The 27,391-nt window shown below is 36.2% G+C and overlaps 2 protein-coding genes across 4 annotated transcripts in view; both read left to right on the forward strand.

Annotated features, from left to right (window-relative positions):
- LOC138139899 (E3 ubiquitin-protein ligase Rnf220-like) overlaps positions 1-27,391 on the forward strand; it is a 75,252-nt gene that overhangs the window by 37,676 nt on the left and 10,185 nt on the right. The gene's annotated exons all lie outside the window — the stretch shown is intronic.
- Positions 19,295-24,567, forward strand: LOC138139898 (uncharacterized). The gene is made up of 4 exons (XM_069060478.1): positions 19,295-19,803; positions 19,863-19,926; positions 21,515-21,581; positions 22,299-24,567. Exons 2-4 carry the CDS (start codon positions 19,870-19,872, stop codon positions 24,335-24,337), a joined length of 2,163 nt encoding a protein of 720 aa, XP_068916579.1. The 5' UTR covers positions 19,295-19,803; positions 19,863-19,869; the 3' UTR covers positions 24,338-24,567.

Here is a 27,391-nt window from a genome sequence, read left to right on the forward strand (position 1 = left end):
GGTTTAGTTTTTCCAAGATTCTTTATCTCCAATTAATTTTACTCCACACAACTTGTAGTTGTTTAGAATCCATCGCTTGATGATATTTTATGAAATAACATTAGTATGAAACGGTAATTTAAGTTTTTAAAAATGGGTTCGAAGCAGAACTCTGAAGTACACTCTAGGCAAATTTTTCAAATTCGGATTGATTGTATTCAAGACAAGAACATTTTTGTATCAAATAAAATAAAAAACGCCCACGTTCTAATTTTTCCAAAAATAATGTACTGCCTAGAATAAATTATGTATAAATACAGCTTTTTAAAAGGTTTGGTTTCACTGTGATCACGGATAGATTTAATTTTATTAACGACAATTTGCGGGTCTTGGAAAAAGCTTTCTTTTAAGCTTCAACTAATGAAATAGAACGTGAGCTATTTGGTATAACGGAGTGAGATATTTTTTTTTTGTAATTAGTATCATTAAATAGATTTCTTGTTAGATAATTTTTAATAGGCGAACGGTAGTTTTGTTAAGAGTCTTGGATAATCGACGATGTCGTTCAGGAGTTGCCTTTTGTGCGTAGTCAGCTCGATAAGTGTCCAAGCCTCGACCATGGTAGCTCGACATATCGCCCAATCACATCGAATTTATAGGTAGTCAGCGGTAAGCCGTTCAGCCTGGCACCGCAAATACCTGGTTTTATTTTGAAATGTGGCCTTTCCTATTGTCGCGTCTGAGACAATAAATACTTAGGTAATTGTGGGGACCGAGCTGCGATTTGTGACAATGGATAAAGTGGTGGAAATGTTCGGAATGTGATCTCGCTAAATGCCGCCATAAAAACTAAACGCGTGTATGAGTGTCTCGGTCTGATCGTCCCTTCTGACAACTCAACCGGAACGGGTCATTCCGATTTCTTCTAATCAAATTAGAGATGCATTAGCGAGGGAGGCTGCGACGAGAGCCGCCACTCAATGATTCTCTCGTAGATTGGAGTTTTGTCTATTAGTATGAAAGGAGTGGAGCGTGAGAGCCGACCATAAATAATTTCGGCACAAATAGATCCAGTTCATTTACATGTTTCGAATAATAAGCCGCAAAAAAGGTAATACATCTTAAAGGACGCCGTAATAAGGCGCTCAATACCCTATTATGTCATAATGGTCCCGGAGCTACCCTCCGGCGGCCCTATTATCCCTGGTACATAAGATATGCAAAGAAGTGTTTGTTTATATCGTATCTTCTTAGCGGCATGTGTAGCCATATGTCAGAGCCCTAGTGTTATCGGACCACTTTGCAGCAAATTGCTACGATCTACACCAATCTACGGAGGGAGACGGCCGTATGGTCCTGGCACAGGAACAGGATAGAGATAGTGTGAAGATCGTCAACCGCGAACTAACCTGAAAATTGCTTTCCGCGAAATACGTTGCCGAGCTTAGAGCAGTTCAAGGGTTACTCCCGTACCTATTCTTTAATATAATCTAGGTGATGACGTGTCGGGTAATAACCTCCTCCTCCTCCTCCTCCTCCTCCACTTGAGCCAATTCCGGAGCAAACAAGATTTCTTCGGTGGAGTCCGACCTCTCGGAGAAGTGTCCCATCGTGATGTAAATCGTCCCGACACAAATTAGTTCCATCGAACTCGAAAACGGCAGAAGTGACAAACGCTAACAAGTTATTACATGAAGTTGATATGAAATGGGGGACGCTTTCAGACGGGGGAACTCATACGCGGTGCAGTTCGTGACAGTCGAGTCTGGACCCCGATGCATCGATGGCGGTGTCAGAGCGTTGCGCTTTTCCGAACGTGTCATTTTGTAATTGGAGTGATTCACCCTTTGTGCAGAGCGGCATCGCAAAAATGGCGTTGTTTTGGCGCAATTTAGCGGAAAAGTGAACGGGCGTCTTTGCAGTCGGACGTCCCGGCGGCGGCGTCGCTTCCACATTCGGCCGCCGTCTCAAGCTCCGCCTTGCGCCGCCTTCGCAGCTAGGCTAACAAGTATATCTAAGCCCAACATGTTACGTACATTGTAGCACCAGTCCGATACTTCCAATCCAGATAACATTTTAAAATATCGCTGCATTCTTCGACCCTCTTTGTACTTTTAAATTCAAACTATCTCGCTTTGCCGAACTCTCTGAAAATCTAAATAGGGTTCACGTAGGGATCTCCTTTGTTTCACAGGGAATCTGATAAATTGCCGACGATAAATCCAGATATTTGTGACGTGTCCGAAGCAAATTCTTAATTTCTACGGTCGCAACGGCCGATGCGATCACCGAAAAATCAACAAATTAATGCAAGGTGAATTACTAAATACGATAAGAGGAGATACGACTGCAGCTTCACAAGCAATAAGAAAGAACTCACAAAGTATAAAAATAAATGAAAACTTAGCTCATTCAGCTGCTGATTAAATTAAACCGAGGGGACTGACTCCTTGTCACTCTACAGTTTAAAAACGTGTAAAGATATCTCAGCAAGGATTATTTCACGAGGACCTACATAACATAGAACACCCAATTTACTCCCTTCAATCTATTACTCTTTTCTTAATTACGCCGTCTTAATTTTTGCTTCAATCTTATTTACAAGTAAAACAATTCTATAAGACTTCTTCGCTAATTTATAAATGAATTTGAAAATTTTAAAAATCCAGATTGACCACACTTAATCAAATCACGAAATATCCGATTGGTTAGTCTTTTTTTTTAAATAACTCATAATAAGCGTGTTGGAGATTTTGATAAAATATATTGTGAATTGTAAAATTAATTAAATGAAAATATTTATCGTATACCGCATACAAGGTGGACGTTCCTACATAGGTGAGTAATATTTGCTTAATATATGTACAAGAATTTGTTGTTTTATTAGAAAGAAGGTTGGAAACTGTATTTCTGCAATTATTTGCAGTCTCAAAATGTTGATGATGTTATTGTTTGAAAATTGAATTAATTCCTTGTTGAAAAAATATTTGTAATAGACTTAATGAGGAAGTTTAAAAGTGTTCTGCAGAGGTAAATAATTTAATATAAGCGAAAAAATTCTAAAAATCTACAGCTAGTTTAGCTTTAGATAAATTGCATGTTTTGAGAACATTTTCTAATTAAAATGTGTGGAATAATAATAATAATTAAGATAAACTATGAAAAGTTTAATTTATAATTATATCATTAAGAGTAGAAGTGAGTCTTTTTGTGCTAAGCCCATCAGATATTGAAGACTGAGCCGAAGTCGAGGTCGCAACTAGGCGAAGCACAAGAAGGCCTTCTACTTTCAATGATATACATATACCATTTTACTTCAAGCGGATCATAAAAAAAAATCGGACATGAACTCTTTTATTTGTTTTGTTACAATTTTCAAAATTTAAGACACCAGTGATTTGTAGCTCTCTTGCTGCAATATTATTAGTACTTGAAGGTTCAATAATATTAGTGTAAAGTTTACTAAAGTCTAAAGTTAACTTTTTAACGTTGAACGGCCATCTTGCTATTTTTGATTTTGACATCTCTGTCATCCATGCAACGGGCCACTCGTGTTACACCACAGTGGCACCGGTTAAATATTGGGTAATAATTTCATTGTTTCGCTTTTTTAGAGGCTTTTTTTTAATCGGGATAATTTAATTATTAAATATTTCGTGTAATTATTGATAAATAAATCATGAGAAATGCTTCAAATGACCTTACATTTGACTCGGTGGAGCCGCCTGTGGACATTTCAACTACATACTTGGATTTGAAGTGTTTCAAGTCCGCTTACAAAAAAAGCCACTTAAACCCTTTCAATAGAGATACACAAAGGCGCGATTTTCGATTGCTTGAAGTTAAGATAAATTAATTGGTCCTAGTAGGAAAAATGATCTTTTGATGCACAAAATCCATGTTTTTACGTAACACATGTCAATAAAAAAAATCCGATAACAGAAAATATCACATTGCGTTTTCTACATTTTTTTTTTGTAATTTGAGATGCCAGTGGTGTTATAACCAATATTTAAAAATCTAGTGAATATGAAAAAATATATAGGTATACCTAACTACCTATTTGCAAGAGTTTTAATCGTGCAATTTGTAAGTGTTGTTTCTGTAAGAACTAAGGCTCTAAAAGCAAAAAAATCCGAGTGTGAGGATAGAATGTTTTACATAAATAATAAGGACACATTTTACTACATTTTGTAAATAAAATATTCACAATTATTTTTATACAAATCTTAATTTGTGATTTATTGTTCGGCAATACATTTATCTAATGATGAATTGTCCCCCCAAATTCGAATCTTATAAACATAAAAATTTGCGAAATAGTAACATAGAGCTAATTATTTAAGCTGGGGTACCTAATTTCCTTATCTGCATAACCCTTATGAAATAGACGTGGTTATCGGAGATTATTCCAGGAGTGCTAGCCTGATCAGATTATAATTATTTTTTTTTTAATACATAATAAGAATTATTGGCAATAAATATACTGATGAGAAAAGAAACAATTTTATTTACAATACTTACAAGTGTAGATTATAATGACATGCGGCATTTTCAAATTCTAGTCTATTTATGTGTCCGTTTTTAAAAAAGTGCAATCAGATTAGGACGTAAAGAATATTGTTTGTTCTGTATGTTGGATCTAACAATTTTTCTATCATTGTGTGTGCTCTTTATTTTTGCATAGGTAAAGTTTGAAAACTTAATAATATTTTTACAAATATGTACCTAAATAGGAGTAGAAGGATAAATATGTATTACATACTTTTAAAATGAGAATGATGGCTTGACAAAAGGGGGCATCATTAGGTAGCTACAACTAGTTGTTTGTCTTTTTCACTCAGAATATGTTTAACTTCCACGCTCACGCAATTAAGGAAATAATTAGACTAAAAATTTTACTTTGGAAAGGACTTATTTATAAGTGGGATTTACCCCCGTACTCTACCAGAGAAGAGAGGGTTTTGATCATTGGTCCCAAGAAGTCTGCCAGTGACAAAAACATAATGACCAAGAAATCTTAATTTAATATTTTAAGAAAGGCAATATAATTTCTAATTGCTTGATAATTCTTATCGCCACCGTTAATCGCTTACCGTTCACTAACTAACTAACAAAATTTCTAACCGCCGGCAGGAACTCGGCTGCGCCCGATATTTCTTGTTTGGTATAAATGACAAAATTAGTTTCTGTACATCGATGCAAATAGAAGTTATTATACTGACACTTCAGAGTTTAGAGGGTCATTTCTAGAAAGAATTTAACAGCAACAATAAATTACAAAAGAGTATAATACCGAGAGGAAATTAGTACATTTTAATTTTGCGAATTAAATAGCTAAATAGCAACATACCTACTGTCAAACCACATCTGTCTATTTTCATTTACAAGTCTGAATAAATTGTGATATCATTAAGTCAGATATAATCATAAATAACTGTACCTAACGAGGAAATTATATTAAAGGAGATAAATTACTGACAAAGTTACGTTAATAGCAAATGAATCAAACGATTCAAATATTTTAGTTTTCTTTATAACAGGATAACGAATATTTTTATCAAACACGAACGGGGTTCTGATTTATTGTAAATTGAATAATGACCGAAACTCGAGTCGAGACTCGTTGGTTAAATAAAAAATGATTTGTAGCAAAGTTTAAACAATTAGTTGTGGGATATTGTAATTAATAATGGATATTTTGATTTGTTCGATTAGAAAATATGGATGTGAGTAATTTTTTAATAAAAGGATCGGCGAGTTTAGTTTTTTGGGGTGAGGGCGACAAGCTAACAAGTTGTCATGCTGCAAAGGGTGCATCCTGCAGGCTTTGACTTTACATATTTTTTGTGCGAATGTAATTTCAACCCTCTCTTTCTCGCAGAGAAAATGTTTTCTGTGTTAGTTTTGACAGTAATTGGCTTGTAGGTTTGTTATTTGAGGTGAAGAGAAGAATAAAAAGCGGAGGGCGCCCCTGCCGCAATAATAATCCCGTTTAAATCATTGACATTTATTTAGGAAAGTAAGAAGGCGGTTATTGCTTTGGCAAGACAGACGTAACCGCAGCGGAAATATACCTTCTAAACCACGCTGTCAGAAACACGACCTAATATTTGGGGACATAAATTTACAAAATGTAACTGGAATGAGTGAAATGAAATGATACAGAAGGAGCAGGGATTGTTACGACCTATAAATATATTACCGTGATAACATTTGTAAAATGGACCTTTTATTTGGAAGAAGATATTGCCAGAGTTAGTATTTATCATCGGACAGGAATGCGATTTCCACCAGATTATTACACCACGTTATAGGGGTTATTCCGCATCAATGGGCTTGAATTTCATATGCCTAACCGCCACACTCAAAATTCAAACGGTTCAAAACCATTCATAATTAATTAATTTTAGTACACTTCAAAGCATCCGCGACTGCGAAAAACAAAGTTGCGCTCGCGTCCGCACCAACATGCAGCTAGTTTGTCTCGCGAGGCGATATTATTCAAACGAATCTGTAAATACAAAATTAAGGATATTTTATGGAAACGTTTCGACGCTTTACGACAGAAGCCATCGTAATAAAATTCAGTGTTCACTTTAGTGGCCCCAGGAAATCAAATTTTATTTATTTTTTAGTTAGCGGTACGGACAAATACTTTGTTGGCGATGGCCCGACGTAAAACCTCTTCTGCAAGAGTCGAGGAATGTTTTCGAATTTGATTTGTGGATCTGGAGGTACGTGCGATGGAGTGGTTGGAAAAGAGTTTAATAAAAACGAAAAAAATCCGGTAACAAACTGATGAACAAAATAACCTAATAAATTTCAGTTCGGGGTAAAAAATGTCATCGAGATAGCACAATGTTCTGCAACAATAAAAGGTTTGCCGAGAGCGCTCCCCACTTTCTATTCTGTAACCGTTTGTTGTCTAAGTTCCATCAATCACGAGAAATTTTAATATCGCCAGGACATATTATGAAACAGTAAATTGTACACAATATCGGTGACAGCTTGGTCCTTTTTAGACTTCCGTCCTGTCCACTCGATTTGCTTCTAAGATGAATATACGAGACTAAATAAATGTGGGTGTGGTTAAGTGCGTGACGTCAGAAACAGGTCGTGTCAATATTAGAGTGATTGGGAACGTACTCTGATGTATAAAATATGAAGCGACGTCTTTGCGGTTTAACATCTTTATGAATAGCAAATTGGAAAACAGGCCAATCTAAAATGTAGATGTTGCACCTGTGGAGATTCTTCCTTGAGTTATGTCACTAATACCATATTTTTCTCGTATTCCCTCGCCTGGAATAATGTATTCAAGATAAAATATTCTGGTCTCATTTCCCCTCTAAACTGAGCGTTACCCTATTATTACAATCGGATGACCCCTTTGCAGGGCGATAGATTACTCGGGGCAATCTCGGCTGTTCTTTACCTTTCCCGACGATCCTTCGACTTCTTGCAGGTGCGCCAGGTGAGCAATTAACACCGGGAAAAATGTCGCCTGGCGGATTTTTTTCCTCCGGTTGCGACAGGAAGAGAAAAGTTGGAATGGAAAAACAGGAACTAAACAAATGCCACTTGAATGTTATGGTTCAGGTGCGAGTTCGATCGCAGAGGCGTGGTTTACGGCGGCCACGCCGTAAGGACTGCGCTACACGCCCTCTATCCCCGCTCAAATAACCAACTAAAAACTAGCTGAGCATTTTGCAAAACATTTATGACATATTATGGCAACGGCCAAGATCCGTATCGACCATATTATTGCCCACCTCGGATGCAACCACCCTGTCGATTATGCAACTAAATTTGCACTCTATGTAGCGTGACGGTCTATCGATTGGGATTTTTTGCACCTTCACGAACGACCCAAGGGTTGGACTTGCCCTCTTCACGATTGGAAGAAACAAAGTCGTGCGAATTTTAATAGCCGACATTTTGTTATCGTATCGTACATTTTGGCTGTCTAATTTACATATGTATTTGCCGACGTCATTTATTTATGAGGAATTGTTGCAACGTTGTAGCGAAAGCGTAAATTTTTTTCTTAACCATAATTTATATATCGCTGTCGATGGCATTTTTCATTTTCCTGTAAATTATCATTTATTCAAATTGCCTGCGTGCGTATTTGTGTCGATTTGACCTTTTACCATAACTGGGATTCTTTTTTTTTAATATGTATTATATGCCTTTGACATACCTAATGTATGAATTTCTAAATTCCATAAAACATTATTCGAAAAATTCTAGATACAAATTTCATTTCGGCTCTTTTGTCCGTTTTTTGTAGGTAGATAGGTAGGTATATTAAAGAATTTTTCATAGAATTTAATTTAATTAAAAGGCTTTTATAAGCTCCATAAAAATAACCATTTCACATTTGGCTTCATTCTAGTTTTACTTAAAATATCCTTATTAGAAGTTATGTATTATTCTTATTTTTTAGTTTTTACCTCATTTTCTCTTGTTAAGATTTTTGCTGGTAATAAAGTTTTTATTTTAATAAATAAATCAAATTTTGAAATTCTTCTTTTGTGTAGAGAATCTTATATTTAGAGTAAATTCAGTAATTTCAAAACGAATTACATATATTTTTGTAAAACGCTAAAACAGGTTTCAAAGTGCGCTGGTTTTAAATTACTGCATCTATTTGTGACGTCTTCTCCTTAAGAGCTGTGACATCATACGCATTCTTTTAAAATATAAATACAGGGTGATTCTGAAATAAGTTTGGAAAAAACCGGTAATTGGTGATGATGAGTAGTCATATACAAAAGAAATTTCTTATAAAAGTTTTTTCGTTTTCGAGATACAAATAATTCAAAATTTGGTCAAAATTGCTAGTACGCTGCTGAGTAAAAGGTGATTACGTGATTATCTTGGTAGTTTAGCAACAATAATAATCAAAGGTGCCCGTCAGACACAAACGTAACCTTACTCCTCTCGATCATTTCCATAGAAACATTTGCAAAGCAGTGTGCTTACACCTACGATTTTATTGTGGAGTTGATGTAACAATTGAAGTGAACAAATTCAGACAAATTTTCCCTATTCATAGGCGTTGAAAATTCAAAGGATATAGGGTAATTCCCATCCTTTTGATTTCACCTCCAAAAGTCATTTACGCAGAATTATTTTGTGTCAAGGATACTCCACATTTTTTTTCCAAACTTATTTCAGAATCACCCTGTATACATATGTAATTGCATAGGTATATATTATGTATTATAAAAAGATATAATGAAGGATTTGTTACAAAGGCCGTTAAGAGTACTATCGAAAACTAAAACAAAAATTATTGCATTGCATTAAAAAAAATGAGTGTGACGACATAGCTCAAAAATGGATGACGTCCTCAACAAGTGAAGCAACTTAAAATAAGCATTATGAGAAATAAAAATTGACCTGTTTCGTGTTTCAGCGTTTCCGAGAAACGTGATTAGTTTTGAAATTACTGAATTTATTCCATAAGTACCTACCGTGCGATCAAAAATAAAAAAAATCGAGAGGGCCGTGATTAATACGCTTCAGTTGGCAACACGTAAAAATTTAATTCAAATGTCATCAGATGTCATTGCAATACTAACTGTCATTATTAATTATCAACTACATATTAAAATTTGTTATTACAATATGTTCACTTTAGAGCAAAACATTTTCATTGTGCACTGTTATTTCACAAATGGAGAAAGACTCGAAAACGGCGAATGGTCTCATTCGACACCTCGAGTTTTTGAGGAATTTCAACAAAAGTTTCCGGACTTTCAAGGCACTTACCAACAACTTGCCTTGGTTATTTCGTTTTTCTATACCTGAAAAACAACGTGTTCAAAAACAGGCCTGGCACAATTCCCGAATTAATGCAAGTAATTAACTAATTACTGATAAGCGCAATTTAATTGATGTCCCGACTTTGCAAAGGTCATTTGAAAACATGAAGTGAAGAGTAACCTTATGTTTTAAATCCCATTGTTTCATTGCACTAGGTGAGGAAATTCTTTTACAACCGACAGGTCCACACATAATTCACACCTTTACGAAAATCAAGATTTCAGCGTTTTCAAAGTCACTAACCTAATTTTTAAGACTGACATCTGATAAGTGATAATTGAAATCTTAACAAATTGCCAACTGAAATTTTTGGTCACGGCCAACTCTTTTTTTTCGATCTCAGGTAGTTGCCACAGAGTATACCTATGCATGATTTATTATTAAGGTGTAAACATTGTTAACTCATTTTTGAAATTATTTGACTTACCTACTTTTTCACGACCGCCACAGAAATAAGGCCGGAAAAAAACTTTATTTTGTAATAAAAAGTAATATGACAATGTAAGTAACGTTCAACAAAAGCACTTTAGTAGATATAAAATAATTAGTTTTTTGTAACTACGCAGATATTGAAAACTGGGGCGTATCCGAGTTGCTCCTGGCGGTCACTTCTTTACCTCCATAATTCTTATCAACAGACGAGTTCCTCCCCAGGTTATCGGAAATTGTAATCTATTTATGTGTCCGTTTTTAAAACGTTGAATCAGATTGTGTAAAGAATCTTGTTTATTCTGTATGTTGGATCTAATAATTTTTCTATCATTGTGTATGCTCTTTATTTTTGCATAGGTAAAAGTTTGAAAACTTAATAATGGTTTTTCAAATACATACAGGGTGTTTCTTTAAATGCTAGTACAAAAAAGACTGGTAATAAGTAAGGATGAGTAGGACACAAAAAAAAATATCTATGAAAGTCTTTTCGTTTTCGAGATAATATTATGCTGCTGAATTAAAGGTAATAAAAACGTAATTAGGATTGTCAAGTAACAATAATAATTTTGTTGTATTTTTGTTCATAGCATTAAATTATTGTTTACTACTGTTGCGTCTGTGGGGTAGAATGTGAATCGAACAGGGTTAGTTTATCTCTAATTCCCTACCGTTTTAGATTTAAAAAAATGGTTTTCTGGATTCTTTAGAATCTCCATATGACCCAGTTTTTTTGTATTAACATTTAAAAAACACCTTTATAAAATACGGACTTAACTTTCTGGCTTGACAAAATTTGGCATCATTCATCACAACAAGTTTGCTTTTTTCACTCAGAATGTTTAACTTCCGTGCTGACGCTTTTAAAGAAATAATTAAATAAAAAAAATTCCTTTGAAATGGACCTATTATTAAGTGGGATTTACCCCTGCACTACACCAAATAAGAGAGGGTTTTAATCTTTGGTTGCAAGAAGTCTGTCTACGACATCCACATAATTAGCAAAACATTCTTAAATTTAATATTTTAGGAAAGGCAATATAATTCAATTCCTAATTACTAGATAAGTCTTATCGTCACCGCTAATCCCTTATCGATCACTACTTGCTACAAAACTCCAAAATTTTTGACCGCTGGCAGGAACTCGGCTGCACTCGAAAGTTCTTTATACCTATATATTTTTAGAAATGTTCCGTAATTCTTCATTTCTGTATAATCTGAAGGTAATTTTAATTTTTAAGTAAAAATATACCCCCTTTTTTTTAATTCTTGGAAGAATCGTCTGTTTGCCTTTCTAAGGACATACAAATTCTGAAAAAAAATGTATCCATTTATCCACAGTCAAAAGTGATGTAAAAATAAGTAAATTGCATTAGTAATATTTAGTAAAATTTGAATTTTTAATAATTTTCAACAATTAGAAAACAAATTCAAAATCATTTCTCAATTTTTCATATCTCATTTTATTTTAACTGAGAGTGATCGTAATGTTTATTTTAAATAAACCTATTTACAAAGGTCTTTTTACAAAATTGATAAAATTATCTGTGTAGGTAATTCAAACACATAAATTTTTTAATTTACCCTTCAATTCAAAAATCAAAATTCACTGATAGCTTACAATCAGACTCTTAAAAAATATTTTTATTAATATTTATGAAAATTAAACACAAAAAAAATTGACTCACTCGGTACAGATAAAAAAATATTTTCAAAATACCGAAGGATAGGAATGATTTGAAATAATTTTAAATTTATTTATTTTATATACAGGGTACCTTAAATTCGCGGAACAACACAATGGGGCAATGTCAATTCATGTTAGAAAATTATAAGAAAAACAATAAATATGTAAACTATATCTTTTAGATTTGTAGATATGGGGGCTCAAAAGGTGCAGCTTTGATCTCATTTATTTTAAATATTAAAAAAGACTTTGACAACTTGTTTTTTACTAGATAGTGGTAAAACAATTCCAGCATTTCCAAGAAGTGATTTTATGTCGGTTTTACCTCAAATAACATACGGTAACATGGCCTTGATTTTTGTTTCTTATTTCCATGCAAACAAAAAAAAAGAAACATTTGCAGATTATCGGGATAAACGGAATGTTTGTAAATGTTGCCACATTTAGTGTAATAAAAAGGTCCATATCTTCCACAAAAGAGATAGATTGCTAAATTGTTCCGAGAATTTTGCGGCACCCTATAATATACAAAATAAAAATACAAAATGGTAATTTACCTAAATAAAAATGAAAACAAAATGATGAAAAATATATCTTTTTGATCATGTATTTTGTGCTAATAATTTTCGATTTTGGTGAACAGATTATGTATCATTTCGTAACAGATGTTAGAGATTTTATCAAAAGAGTGATCGAAGAATGTTAAACATATCCAAAGTACGGTATCAGCTGTCAACAAGTGCGTTCTGGTGTGGGGTGCGCGAAGATAATCGGTAAACGTTCACCCCGAGGCGGCGCCTTGTCCCAAATTTTCACATTGTTTACCCCATCCAGCCTGCCGACAAATTTAACCGACGACGACGCTATGATTTCGCGATCTTAATCTGCAACGGTGACATCAGGGCCGTCGCGTCTCCTCTTTCTTCGTGTGTAATTGTCGAATAAACATCAATAAGAACGCCAGGAAGAAGGAAACGTTCCGTTTGACGTGAACGCTTTGGTGCGGGGGTCCGAGGGTCGGTTTGATAAATGAAAATGACTTGTTGCTTGGTGGTGACGTTTAATAAGTGTCAATCCCGGATTTATTAAATATATAGTAAATAAATCAGCGAACTATTAAACAATCGAAAATAGCTAAAAATTACAGCATTTCAATTGAGAGAGCGATAGGTTATTTGGCGATGACGCATGTCGCGTCGGTGGCGGCGAGGTGACACAAGAGATAAATCATTCCGGAGAGCTGTCGCGTCCTCTGATAGATGCGGGGGTGTTCGCGCTCACCCCGCCGGCCGGGCACTCGTAATTGGGCTGCGAGGGATGACACCGGGAAAGGAATGCAAAGACTAACGCATTCCGCGCGCTTTCATATTGTTTTATATCGGTAATTTATTGTATTGCTTTGTTGTAGATGTCACGAGATTAAATTTCGACGGAAGGGGCTTTAAAACGAGCGCAGCTGTAAAATGGCGTAATTCACTGTATATTTGTTGTTAAATCTTGCCGTAATTGATTTGATGAGAGCGGTTATGCCGGCTAATTCCCTATTAAAATGATCGCGCCGCTGCGAGCGTCGGGACGGCAACTGCGGTGAATATTAAATCCCAATGAGAGGAACACGTGTTAAACCAATTAAACTTACGGAATAGGTGTGTGCGGTCAGATTAGACCGTGACATGTGCCATAGGGGCCCCCAGCTCTACCGACGCACACTTCCAAACCTCGATTCCGCGCGGGGGAGCGTCCCCTCCGACCCCCAAATTCACCCGATTAGCTAAATTTTTACTGCCGAATGGTGCGGCATCCCTACTGTCAAATATTGGCAACATTTCAAATAGTTTGATGCTCTGTGGTCCTAGTCGCTTGCTTTGTACCCCCAATCCGAGAACGATAAAAACCAAGTTTTTCAATTTCAAACTACAGATTGAATCATGTCTTAAGACTCCAATCAAAAAATTGCAATGTTGTTGATATCGCGTGTTCAAATGAAATCCTGGGCTGGGAAGGCGTTGAAAACCGTCAATTGTTGTGCTTTTTACAGCGATTAATTGAAGCATCTTGACAGCTAACCTAAAATTTAGAGCCAAAAAAAGTTTTCTTTTTTCTTTCTTTGCAATGTTTTAGATTAAAAAGAATAATTTAACGATTCCTATTCTCGAAGCAAATATATAAGGGCACCCTTTGCTGAAAACAAACATGTCTCGATTAAACATAAATAAATGTCATTCGTGTCAAACGGCGGGAAATTCAAACTTTACACTGTTCTAAACGGTTTACCTTTTTCAACGTCTACTCAGCCCAGGATTTGAAACGCGCGATACTACTCTGATTTTAGAAATTTTTGAAAAATATTCTGCGTGAAGCTCCAAAGAGCTTCCCCGGTTCTATGTGAGAAGAGTGAGACGCTTATAAAAGTGTGTTTACGGAATATTTGGAATGGTAAACAATGTAAATAATACATAGTTGAAATTCAACTGAGTGGTTAATATAATAGTTACTCATAAGAAATTTTGAAGTAGACAGATCGTTAACTTTTTAGAAGCTTTATTAAAATTAGTAACAGCACATTTTTTCTTGAAGCGCTGTCATTGTTTAAAAAATTACAAAACAGTTAAAATTAGGTTATTTGGTTACAACGTACCTGTAGGATGTGCTGGTAGAATTGTTATCCTTGAATAAATGGATACAGAGCTTTCAAAAATGTTTGTAGTCAAATAGCTGCTGTCACAGATGTAAAAAGTGATTTGTTCGTTGGTCGTATGACTTATTTCTTACAACGAAAGAAGAGACCCACTCGACTGCAACGTTTTTGAACGCTCGTTACCATATCGCAGGCACCCCATAAAAATTCATTTCGGTTTGTTAGTTGTTTGTATTTATTTTTTCTATAATAAAATACAGAAATTTAGCGTTGATGATTTCTTCTCGATTCATTTGGACCTCAAAACCGTTTAAGTGAAAATGAGTTTAATCCTTCTTGAACAACGCGTGAATAAAATTTTGGAAATATGGAGAATGAATTCCAGGAAATAAATGTTTGACATCTGAAACAAACAGCTAACTGTAACAGCATGGAACTTATTAAATTCTGAAGTAATGAAGTATTAATAACACCTTCCGTATGTTTTAAAAAGTTTCTGGTTAATAGCGTTGGTGAAAAATAAAAGATTTGAAAAGTTATGGCTTAACTTAAATAATGTAACTGTAGATATCACTACAATAGTTATTTACAATTGTTTTAGTTTGAAACGGTTCCTATATGAATGAGTCAGTGTTACTATATTCGACCGTGCCACCGTTCCATCTGCACAGTCCAATATCACTGTAATTAGCAAATTCAAAGTTAGGTTAAGTGAATTTTAGTCTGTGGTTATTTGTAGTACATAATATAAAGTTGCGACACATGCTTTTGTTTTTCATAGCCGCCCTTGATGATACATTTTTAGAAACATGCAAGATCTACGTAAATTATTTATAATATCCAGTAATGTCGTTGAAACTAAAAAAAAATATATACATATAAAAATCAGTTAAAGAATTAAAAAACAATGCTAAATTATAGTTATATTTTTTGGTTAAACTACGATTAGTAGAATCTGATAATAAATTGCATAACGGATTCAATTTGTTTTGTAACTGGAAAAAGATATCTTACAGACCCAGTGGGTGTAAATTAATAGAATTTTTTTCTTTGTTGTTGTGGTTTGTATCTTGTATAATGTAAATTTTAATAAAGGAGCGAAAAGTAGCAAAGTGGCGTTAGATAAAAAAAATACCTGAGATACTGATTCCCAAGCAAAAAACAATTTTTAATAAAAGATACACTTGTTAATTATTAAAGCTCTGAATGTTTTAAATATCGGGTGTTCATTTAAATTTCCCATCAAAGTTGGCGTTAAAGAATCGATTGTGAACGCACCAAGGATTTCGGATCACGGATCAGCTGTTGTGTAGTTTGTGTTTTTTATCTGCAAACTGACGAGTGATGTGTTCACAATCGACTCTTCAACGCCAACTTTGACGGAAAATTTAAAGACCCGATATATTATTATACACCGGGTGAGTGAAGTTTTACCGCACGATTAAACCTATTAAAAAATTAGTAAAAATTACGAAACTTTAGGGTTACATTCCCTTGATGTAAGACTTCAAATGTGTGTAATCAATTTTCCCTTATCACTTAATTCAGAGTCATAAAATTAAAAAAATCGATTTTGAGTAAAAAAATTTTTTTTTCGTACACGCTCATACATAATTCACAATTAATTCAAAGAACACATTTATGAAATTCGCATCAAAAGATAATTATTCGTTTTTGAATTATTACAATTTTAACATTAAGAGCGAAAAATGACCAAGATTTACAACTGCAGTGTCATAAATAAATATCTCATTGTTGGGAAACATGTGTTGACCACTTTTCTAGTAATTCTTAAGTCCCTAAAGGGTACCATAAACAATCTACGTCAACTTTTTTTGTGGAACTGACCGCCCAATTTAATAATAAATCATAGCATAGCTAAATTTTGCACTTTAATATCAAATCCCATTTATTTAAAAAACCGGTGATGTTTTCATGATTTCAATGACACCAAATTTTTCCTACATGTTTGAAAGGACACTCATTGAAAAATTATGTAAATTAATGCAGCAGTTATTGAATTAAAACAAAATCTTTACCTGTTTCATTAAAAATTTTGAAATTTTTACAGACTGTTCTACAGTGATACACAATCATTCCTGAATTTTTTGAGAATTTGAAATTGATTAGAAGTGGGTGTTTTCGCTCGGGCGGTAAAACTTCACTCACCCGGTATAAAGAGTGTTAAAAAATTGTATGGTCAGGTGCTTTTGTTTTCGTTAAGGTACGGAGTAGTTGTCACAGATGTCAAAAGACGTTCATTCAACAAACAAGAAGTGCCAATTGTGTTTTTACAGAAATCAGTTCTCAACTAACCCACGGGACAATTTAAATTAATGGTTTAATTTATATTAAAATGATGACGTGAAAACGTGAGATATGTATCTAGAAGAAATGTCAAAATGTACCAACCAAAAAGACGACCTGAGGCTGTAAATGAGAGAGACAGAGAAAAGCACTGCCTGCAAAATTATTTCTGAACGCTCGTTACTTTCATAATTATTGTATTGTTTCAAATTTTGTTTATTCAGATTTTTAATTCTCTGATGGAATATTAATAAATATGAACAAGGAAATTTTTAAACGATTGGAACAAAATGTTGAACGCCTGTCATTTAAAAAAAATGTTTAATGAAAATAAATATTTATTTTACAGTTTAAACGTCGCTGAAAATTTATTACAGAATGAATTACAACTGAATTTATAAAATATTGTTGTGACGCACTTTTCTGGAACGAGAATCACCGAATATTTAAAGGATTTTCTTAAAATTCGTCGCAAAATGACGTAAACTGTACCATTTTTGCATTTTCATTACTTCGAGTTAGGATTTTTCAGTACAAAAATAATTGTTGATGGTTACAATAGCAACGCTTTTGTTCTAAATCTATGACAAACAATTTTTCGGATGAACACAAATTATCACTGAGTTTTGCTTCTGGAGATGGCACCTCCTTCACTTTTATAAATCGTCAGAGATCACCAGAAGTTTCGTATTTCATCGTGCTCGCTGGGTCAAGGTATTCCCCAATAAAATGATTACGTAAATTAATTAAGTAAAAAAAAATAAATGACTGTTTTTGGAAGAAGTCGTGTCTCGAACTCATTAGTCTCGTTAGAAGTGTGGAAAGGTGCGAGAACGACGTTAAAAAATAATTAAGTAGCAAAGAGTGGGTAACAGGGATATTCTTGTCGAACGGGGATCGTTCGTAAGGAGCACTCGCCTGAGCGGGGTGAATCCTACCCTGAAAAAGGCGTCAAGGCTTAGGCAGCCGCCCGCGGGTTTAATGCTCGAGTGCAGAGCAAAGGTACCTTCTCGCTGAACGAATTTGCTTCACTTCGCCACGGAGCGCCGTGGAAATTGCTATGATAACCGGATTTAGCTTTTCATTTTTCTGCCACGTTGGTTTGATGATCGGCGGCAGTTGCATTTCGGTTCGTACACATTTCTCATTTCCCCTCTCTCGCTTGACTATCTTGTAATGTAATACTCCACGTTTGAGAGTTGCATCGCGAGGCAAGGGTGTCTTGTCTGCACCGCTCGGATCCGGACTCGAACGTTCACCTTTCCGGGGGCTCCGGCTCCGGACCCACGATTATCGGAACGACCTCGCAATCCACCTGAGTCGAAATTTTCATATTATTTCCGTCCCGTCGCCTATATCCCCTGTCATATGGTAAGACGACTTTGGCCTTTTTTATTGTGTTTCCGATGCATTCAAAGCGTGGGGAAATTTAAATGTCAACGTGGATCATTCGGTCAGGCCCGGAGACGAGCCAGAGACAGACCTGATCCCCTTACAACCGAACCTTCCTTATACCCTGTCAATCAAACACTTCCACATAACAAATGCCCGAATACCGACCAGACCCGACACAAAATTCACAAAAATTTCCTAACGAACGTTTCCACGACAAACCAACCGAGAGCTTTCCATAATGAGCTTACAACCGCATTCTTGGGTCGGTCGTATCTCTCAATTAGCCCGATTTGATCGGTGGCCACACTCCTAATTCAATTGGTATCCCTTGTCCAGAAATGGATCGATTTATAATCGCATTAAGAATGCCTCAAGAATCAAACAGCTTCCACGCAATAATGGCAACTTCCCCATTGAAAAGAACGCTCCGCTGTAATTTATTCATAAAAGCTTGAATAAATTGACGTATTTGATCTACTAACGGCAAGGTAAAGCTTGTTCGCGGTTCGGTGTTCTTTTCAACCCCTCTTTCTTCCTGCTTAAAATGCCGACAAATATTTGACTTCTCGCCAGATCAAGTGCGGAGTCATATGCTAAACAGGGGATTGTAAAAACGGGAAAATTCTATTACCACCGCAGTTCAAAGAGCGCAATTGCAACAGTTTTTTCCTTTTGATGATTAAGTGGGGCTGTACGTTCGCCACAGTGGTTGTTAGTGGTGTCTTGGGGGCTTGCAACAGCTGGCCCTACGTATGATTGCTCGACGATGGTAATGTTTTGATCGGCGCCTCCAAATGAAGGTTTAAGATTTATAGCTCTTTAAAATTAACGGAAGGGTTAATTTGGGACAATTAATTTCACATTTTGCTCGACATTAAGTCGTTTAGATCATGCATTCTAATTACATGCAAGACGACGCTTCTCCCTCTTGGCCTCTTCTCAAAACGCTACAGAAAAATGAGCTTCAAATAATACACTCCTACCAAAAAAAAAAAAAAACTTTCAACAGGATAGACATAAATTTTAAGAGCGGAACGGATTTCATTTTAATTAAAATGTCTAAAGACTTGCACTGAACTTAGCACGGTCATAAAGTTTCTATTCAGTTTTCAACGTTGAAGACAATGATTTTACAAATGTGCACGTGTAGTGAATATTTATTGTGGGAAACTTTTGGTTGCTTTATATCGGGTAATTTAATAAAAAGAATATTGGTTCAAATTAAATAATGAAAGGGTGGAACGAGTCAATCGGTCCGACTTGGACCGTTTTCGTAAATGATTAAAAAATCGAACGGTGATCGAGATTCGAATTTGGAGCCAATAATCGATGACGTGACGTAATTCCGCCGTTTCGGTCGATTCGCGGATATCGCTCGGAAGCCATGATTGTTGACGTGTGCCTCGTCCAGCATCTTTGAGTGTCCTGTGCGTTTCTTCTCAGTTGTGGTGGCAGATTGTGCAAATATTTAGCTGAAATTTGCTAAAAAGTTGTGGTTACGAGTTGATTATCGTCGCGTTGTGCCTGTCAGGTAAGTGGAATTTGTGAGGGTACGATTTCTTCGATTTTAAATTTTCGGGGTGGTTCTAGGGTTAAAATGAATCCGATACGAGCTGACTGCGAAGGCATTTGCCCGGATCACAGTTGTGAAAATGTAAGTACATTGACGAATTTTACTATTTGTGAATTGTGGTTTGGTAGAAGCAACAATTTGCTTCGTAGGTCTTAAATGAGAAATATTTCTCGCCGCCCACCATCTTGGCCGAGTCCATTATTCCAAATGGAAAAACTGTTGCAAAACAAGTGACTTTATGATTTTTATGTTGGTATCAAAATCACCAAACTAGATGTAGATTATGTTGGTCACTAACAATCTAATATTTTTCTATTCCTTAGTATACAGGGTGATTCTGAAATAAGTTTGGAAAAAAATGTGGAGTATCCACACAAATTAATTCTGCGTAAATGGCTTTTGGAGGTGAAATCAAAAGGATGGAAATTACCCTATATTCTTGTATTTTCAACGCCTATGAATAGGGAAAATGTGTCCGAGTTTGTTCACTTCATTAGCAATAATTGTTACATCAATTCCACAATAAAGTCGAAGGTGCAAATGTTTCTTTGGAAATGATCGAGAGGAGTTTGTAACTGATGGGCACCTTTTACCTTTGATTATTATTGTTGCTAAACTACCAAAATAATCAGGTAATTACCTTTAACTTAGCAGTGTACTAGCAATTTTGACCAAATTTTCAATCATTTGTATCTCGAAAACGAAAAAACTTTTATAAGAAAATATTTTTGTCTATAACTTCTACTTATTATCACCAATTACCGGGTTTTTTTTTCCAAACTTATTTCAGAATCACCCTGTATTTTTGCTAAATTCTGAGCCAGGCTTAAAGATTTTTTTTGTGAATTGGACCCGACAATAGATCAAGTACTGGTTAAAGGCGCGTTCAAACTTGACGAAGCAACAAGTAAAAACGAACAAGATGTATACACCGTTCACGTTGGATTGAGCATTGCTAAATTCGCATTTTGTTGGTTCCCTGCATGTCACTATTTAGTGTTTAGAAGACATAGCCAAAAAATAAAATTATTTGACCTTGCAATACCCAATCCATCACGCTAAATTCGCATCATATTGGTTCCCTGCGTGTCACTATTTTAAGACATAATCACATAGGCAAACAATAAAATTATTAGACCTTGAAATACCCAATCCATCCAGAATTTACTTTAATAATAAAGGAAGTTTTTTTTTTAATTTGGTGTCGAAATTGGCGTTGAAGAGTCGATTGTGAATGAACCACTCGTCTTAAAAACACTGATTTTTCAAACTGTAAATTAAAAACACAAACAACGCAAAAAGTAAGGTTAGATTTAAACAGCTGAGAACCACTCATCTAAAAAAGACTGATTTTTCAAATTGCATATTAAAAATACAAAAAGTGAGGTTAGATTTAAACACGTGATCAGGTGGTGCGTTCACTTTCACAATCAACTCTTCAACGCCAACTTCGACGTCAAATTTAAAAAGCCACCCGTTATGTGTTGCTCTCGTTTGCTAATTTGCAGACATCTACGCAATCCTCTACATTCTACCACTTTTTCCTTAAACCCCCATAAAGGGGTTAATTTTATCAAGTACAATTTATCACAAATTATGGTCTAACTCCAGAACTGATGGGTCCTTTTTAATATTTTTCCCTATTAACCTCTCAAACAATTTTCTTTAGTGCTTGGTACGTCTGATGGTGGGGAATGCTTTTCCAACGGGCCCAAGAGGAATGGAGGACTTTTTAGGTATATGATTTCCTTCATGTTCACTTTACAACTCCTCTTTTCCGATTTTGATCTAAAAATAAAAAAAATTAGTTTTATTTTTAGATTTTTATAACGTCAGAAAGACCTTTCTCTTTTGTTGTTCAATTTTTAAGCGTTGGTAAGCAAAGGTAAGTCACGAATAGTGTAGACCTCCTTTTAAAAGACACAGTTTGAAAATTAATTTTTCGAATTAGAGCCCATTTATGACTTACGAGATGCGATACAACACCATTCGCACAACGACCAAATGAAATAACACTGATACCAGTTCAACCATCACCACCGCGCCTCGGTGGTTCTCTTCGTGGGGTGATACAGGATCTCCTCAGCACTGGTTGAGGAAAAAGATTTTTCTGTAAAACTGGAAATGTGGAATGTTAACGGTTTTTGTGATATTTATGACAACAATCCACCAGTTATTAGTTCAAAAAAAAATGTTTTTCTTCTTTTAAGACAAAATTTAGGAGGTTAGAGTCTGGTTGAGTATAGCTTAAGGAAAATGTCAGCAAATTCGTCACTTTTGGGATTTGTAGGTACAGAACTTGTATTAATCTTGTACATATTTTCTTCAAGAAATACGTACCTCAACAGGTAAATCATCTTTAAAAGTAGAAGTAGAATTAATATCACAAGTATTTGAAATTCAGGGTTGAAAATCATTTTTTGACTTGTTCTAATATAACGTATTATTTTCAGTTTCGGGTTCGTACCCAATAACAGGATACCCCTCGCACATAGATGTATCATCAACTCCCTACCAGCCGATATACCATTCTATGTTCTATCCCATAACTGGAATATTCCCGCTTCCTGAAACTTTTCGATCTTTATCAGGTTTCCCTGGTATTTTTTCTTCGTTATTTGAATTTAGCCGAAGACCTAGACCGATTCTTAAACGACAAGTCCTATTAGATATTGCTCGAACGATTTCTTTTGACAAGCCACCCCGTGCTATTACACTGCTAAGTGAACACCTAGCTGTGTTATCGGAAAATGAACTCTCACGTTTTTTCTCACGATTGATGAAAAGAATGTATTGGTGGGTCAATGACGTGTACGTAGAGGAAACAACACACAGTTTGTTGTATGATATGTTGTGGAATTTAGCGTTAAACGTTTTCAATATCAGACAAACTTTTACTAATGACTACGAAGAACAGTTTGATTCTATGGAAAAAATTTTGATCAAGCTTTTTGATAATTGCGAAGCTTTGACGCGTCTACTTCCACTCATGATAGCTGAAATGCTTTCTGTAGTATTAAAACAGAGACATTTGGCTCTCTGCATACTTAAAATAAGACCACTAGAAAGTGGAGTGCCTTTGTATTTTCCACCTGAAGACGTATTGGTGAGTGAAATTATGGAAAGGTGCATGAATACCGTAGTTGCAGCTATAAGAGCGTTTCCTCACACAGTGAATACAGATCGTTTCATGAAAACTGTAAGAATAACGATGGCAACTTTAACCGAGCAAGACCAAAAAGTAGATGATTTGAAAGGAGAACCGTTTCAAATGTCTTCGGAGACTAATACTCAACCACCAATAACAAGACCGACTGCTGTGGATGCTACAGGAGCAGCAGCAGCAGCCACAGAAGAAAAAGCTGAGACTGAAAACGTAGAAACGTTGCGGACATTAACATGGGATTTATTGCCAGATTTAAAAACAGACTTCATCCCTATTAAAAAAGAAAAAACAGATAGAAGAAAGGAAGATGGTTCTAACAACGACCGACAGGAAAAGGTGCATGAGGAACCAAAGCACGAAATCTCACCACCTCGAGAACAACCAGTAGAGCCGGAACAACCGAAGTATAAAGCACCACCCTTTCGTGGGGAGTTTAAGAGGCAGATCTCAAAGGAAAAAGAATCGAGAGAAGAGAGTGAAACAACTAGAGAACATCCCAACTCAAATAATGGTCAAGCAGGAAGTGGAAGGGTACCAAAGCCGGACATGCGTGATACAAGAGGACTGCCTCAGTTCGAACCAAAACCACAGACACGAACAGTTTGGGAGTGCATCAAACCGCAAATAGAACAGATGGGTCAAACTCGACAAGGGAAGCACCAAAAACAATCTAAGAAACAAGGAAACACAAAGTCCCGGAAATCATCCCCCGAAGAGACACCAAAGCAGAAGAAACGAGACAACGAAAAAGCGCGTGACACGAACGGACCAAAGCAAAAGATGCCTGCAAAACCGCAGACGCCACCCAAACGTGAACGCGGGAAACAACAGACCAAAGCAGATTTGGAAGGACCAGAAGAACAAAAACAATCCAAAACTAAAACTTCCAATCTATCCTGGCGTAAATTACCAAACGTGAATGTAGCACCGAAAAAGCAACGCAAACAACAAAAAAGTCAAAATCTACCAAGTCCTACTCCCATAGTAGAGACACCTACTGAAATACCAATAAATCTCAGCGGAATGCTGTCGACTATGAGGGCATGCATAGAGTTAGCTCAAATGTCCACAGAACTGTCGAGAATATCTCTGGAGCAACTCTACGGGATCGATCTCAGCAAAGAGTTAAGCTGGCCGTTGAAGAGTGAAGAACAACCATCTGAACAAAGTACCTCGGAAGAACCTACAGAAGAGGAAAACAATACATTAGTAAACAGATTGATCATCGACCGTATGGATTTCGCAGAAGAAGTACTGCCTGTTCTGGTCTTATCATTTTTGTCTTACCTGATATATTACTTTTTGGTAAATTTTGTTTTTAATTGAAGTTCAATATTAGAAGTAGAATGAAGCATGAATTTGTAGCACAGTCATACTTCACTGTTTTGTGTTTTTGTTGAAATAATTGTGTAATGAAAAGTTGTCATTTCGTTTGTGTTGGTTTAGAAATTGTATTTGAAGTTTCTTCTTAGATTTAAAAGTTCTGAAATGTTGCTTTCATGAGAAGCTAATTTAGATGTTTTGTTCCATTTTTGATAATAAATAAATGTTGTTCATTTCTGGTCTTTCAGATTAGTAGATTAAATTTGGGTAATTATCAACAGGTTAACTCTAGTGACACAATAATTTTTGGAAAAATGTGATTGTAATTTTGAAGTACACGTGTAGTGTAGATTTTTAGCAATTTGCTTGTCGATTGGGAGTTCGTTTCTGTTTTCTCATTTCAGCTTGTATCTTTTATTTCCTCTTGACATTGTTTCGTAACGAGACGCCGGTCGCGATTTAATGAAAAAAGGTGCTAGACGGATTAGCATATCGGTTGTCCTTTTTTCGTTTAGAGAAAAATTAATAAGGGCGGTCCGGAAGGAAAGCAAAGTTTGTTTTCCAATCGAACTAGAATCGTTTATTAATTTCGAACAGCCCTCGCCTCGGTGCAATCGATGGGAACCCCCGGCGATCGAGTGGTTCATTATAGAGGCCGCTTCTCACCTCCGAGGGGCTCGCGAAAAGTTGCGTTTTCATGCAGTACGTGTGCTTGCAGTGCAGCAGACGAGCCGCGCGTGTGTTCGTCATTAGGAATATTACAAACGGGAAAACTAACTCTCATAGGCGCCATATGGTTCCAGGGGTTCCCCTCACCTCGGCTTCGCAACGCCGGGGTAATTTGGTGCGGTCGTGCGGTATCATTAGCAGGATTGACATCTCGCAAAATCCTCAACCTCCCCATTTACCTATTTACAGTCGCCCCGGGAGATCGATCACCGTATTTACATCCGCTGACCCCGGTGGATTCACTTTTTCACACACCTCTACTTATCTCCACATCCCAATTTCACTACCAGAATACTTCTTGTTTTTTCACAGATCACCTTTCTTAAGACGTACTTTGTTCGCCGAACAGATACAAACGCGGCAAACTCATTGTAACGGTCAAAAGATCGAAAAGCTCGTCGCGGTCAAAAAACATGACGACAGACAAATAAATGGTGTTAGCAATACAATATATTTTTTATAGGCTACAATATATTCCAAAAAGGCATAAGTCGAACATTTATGATTTCGTATTCCTCTCGTAAACTAACAATGTTTAATTTTTTCAAACCGATACTACTTTGTTTGTGACAGAACACTCTTTTTAAATATTTACCAATATGCTTGTATTTCACTTCATACCAAATCAATTTTTAAATTTTTTACTTCTTCTAGTTCGTCTTTCTCTCTTTCGCTGCTACAAGTTACATATCTAAGATTCAAAGCTTTCGTCTTGTCAAAATGGCCTTCTCTATGTTCATTTTTTGTTTGGTTTTAATAAAAGTTTAGTTTGTTTGTTTACTCGTGTCTTTAGTATGTTGGCGAACGTCGCTCTTTCTCCTTGACATTTCCCAACAATAAGAAACTCTCCGTGAAAAGTTCGACAATCCTGGGATCGGTTATACTAACTCCTGCGAAAGGGTCCCTTAATCGACAAACTTAATTCATTTCAGAACTAGTCGCAGCGGTCGCGCCATAGCATTGTCATTAATACCATCAGTACACCAGAAACTCCACTCGTTTCATTACAAGACCACCAAACTGCGATTGGAAGATTTCTATTATTTGCTACTTTATTCCAGACATAACTAGAGGACGAATCAGATTAAATTAAAACATTCTCAAAGACCAATGGCATAATTAATTAATTCGAAAGATTGTGGAGAGTATTGTGTATTGTTGGTTGCATATGTTTAATTTATTTGATGCGGTGGAGCAGGATACCTAATATGATTTAATGTTGTGAAAATGAAAAAACTATCGAGCTTCAGGAGCTTTGGACCGCATCTACATATAGATAAGTGTCGGCTATTATCTAAACTGTCAGCAGATGCGGTCCTCAAGCGGTGTCGTAGGGAAGCGGTGCGAGATAATCCTGCGGATCTCCCGTTGGGGAACCGCAGAGACGCGGTGTGTAAAGGATTTGTGAAATGTAATTGGTTCAGCTGGTTCAGACACGACGGAATCATCAATACCTCATCAGATTGAACGTCCAACCTGAACCCACGACTCTTTCGGTCAGGCTCTTTCCGGATGCTCACGACTTCCGTCAGCGTGTTAGCCTTGCCACTTATCACCCATCTCGACGACAGACTTACCGCAGGATTGTGTGTTTGGTCTACCGTAATCTGCTCCTCACAATGCTGCGCTGGAATGTAATCCCGGCCGCAACAATTCCGTTTTACACCCTCTCTAAAAGGTGTTTAATTTTTACGATCGCGGAGCGAAAATAAGCAAGAGAAATATTCGAACGTCCAGTCGAAAAAATGATCAAAGACGGAAATGTTTCGGTGTATTGGAGTGTTTACGATGTACGGGAGCGGTTAGCTGTTCATAAAAAGCGGTATGATTGTAAGTGGCTTTCGCGGACACGGGGATAATCTTGGGAAAAAATGACATAGGGATTTATGGCTAACAATGTTTGAAAGAGGGCGAGAATGTCCGTTTGTTGCGGCCGGTGGAGATTGGCGGCTTTAAGGGAGGCGTGTGTTGGTTGTTAAGTGGCGCAATTCAGGAATCGATCATGCAAGGTGGTTTGTATAAGTTTTGTCGGTAACTCGGTACGTGGTGGACGCAATTGCTTTGTTATTAGATGAGGTACGTCTCAAACGAGTTGAATTTATGAGCAATAAAGCGGCGGGGTTGAGGTCATGTCGCGTTGTATAATTCGCGAAATTTTCTCGGGCTATATATTAAGACGAGCCATAGCTAGGATAATAATTCTGTTTGTAGAGGTATTACGTTTTCGAAAGTGTGTATAAAGGAGGCTTTAAATATTCAAATGAGTCTATATCTATATCGGCGACATAATATGAACGGGTATGGGGGCAGTTTGCGGTGGGGTGGATG

Source organism: Tenebrio molitor, chromosome X, assembly GCF_963966145.1.
Source record: "Tenebrio molitor chromosome X, icTenMoli1.1, whole genome shotgun sequence".
NCBI lineage: Eukaryota > Metazoa > Arthropoda > Insecta > Coleoptera > Tenebrionidae > Tenebrio > Tenebrio molitor.

Excerpts from the sequence above, each read along its gene's own strand:
- LOC138139898 (XM_069060478.1), top strand. The coding sequence starts at position 19,870 with ATGAATCCGATACGAGCTGACTGCGAAGGCATTTGCCCGGATCACAGT. Across the intron at positions 19,927-21,514 it reads CGGATCACAGTTGTGAAAAT|TGCTTGGTACGTCTGATGGT; the intron begins GTAAGTACATTG and ends AATTTTCTTTAG. Across the intron at positions 21,582-22,298 it reads AGGAATGGAGGACTTTTTAG|TTTCGGGTTCGTACCCAATA; the intron begins GTATATGATTTC and ends TATTATTTTCAG.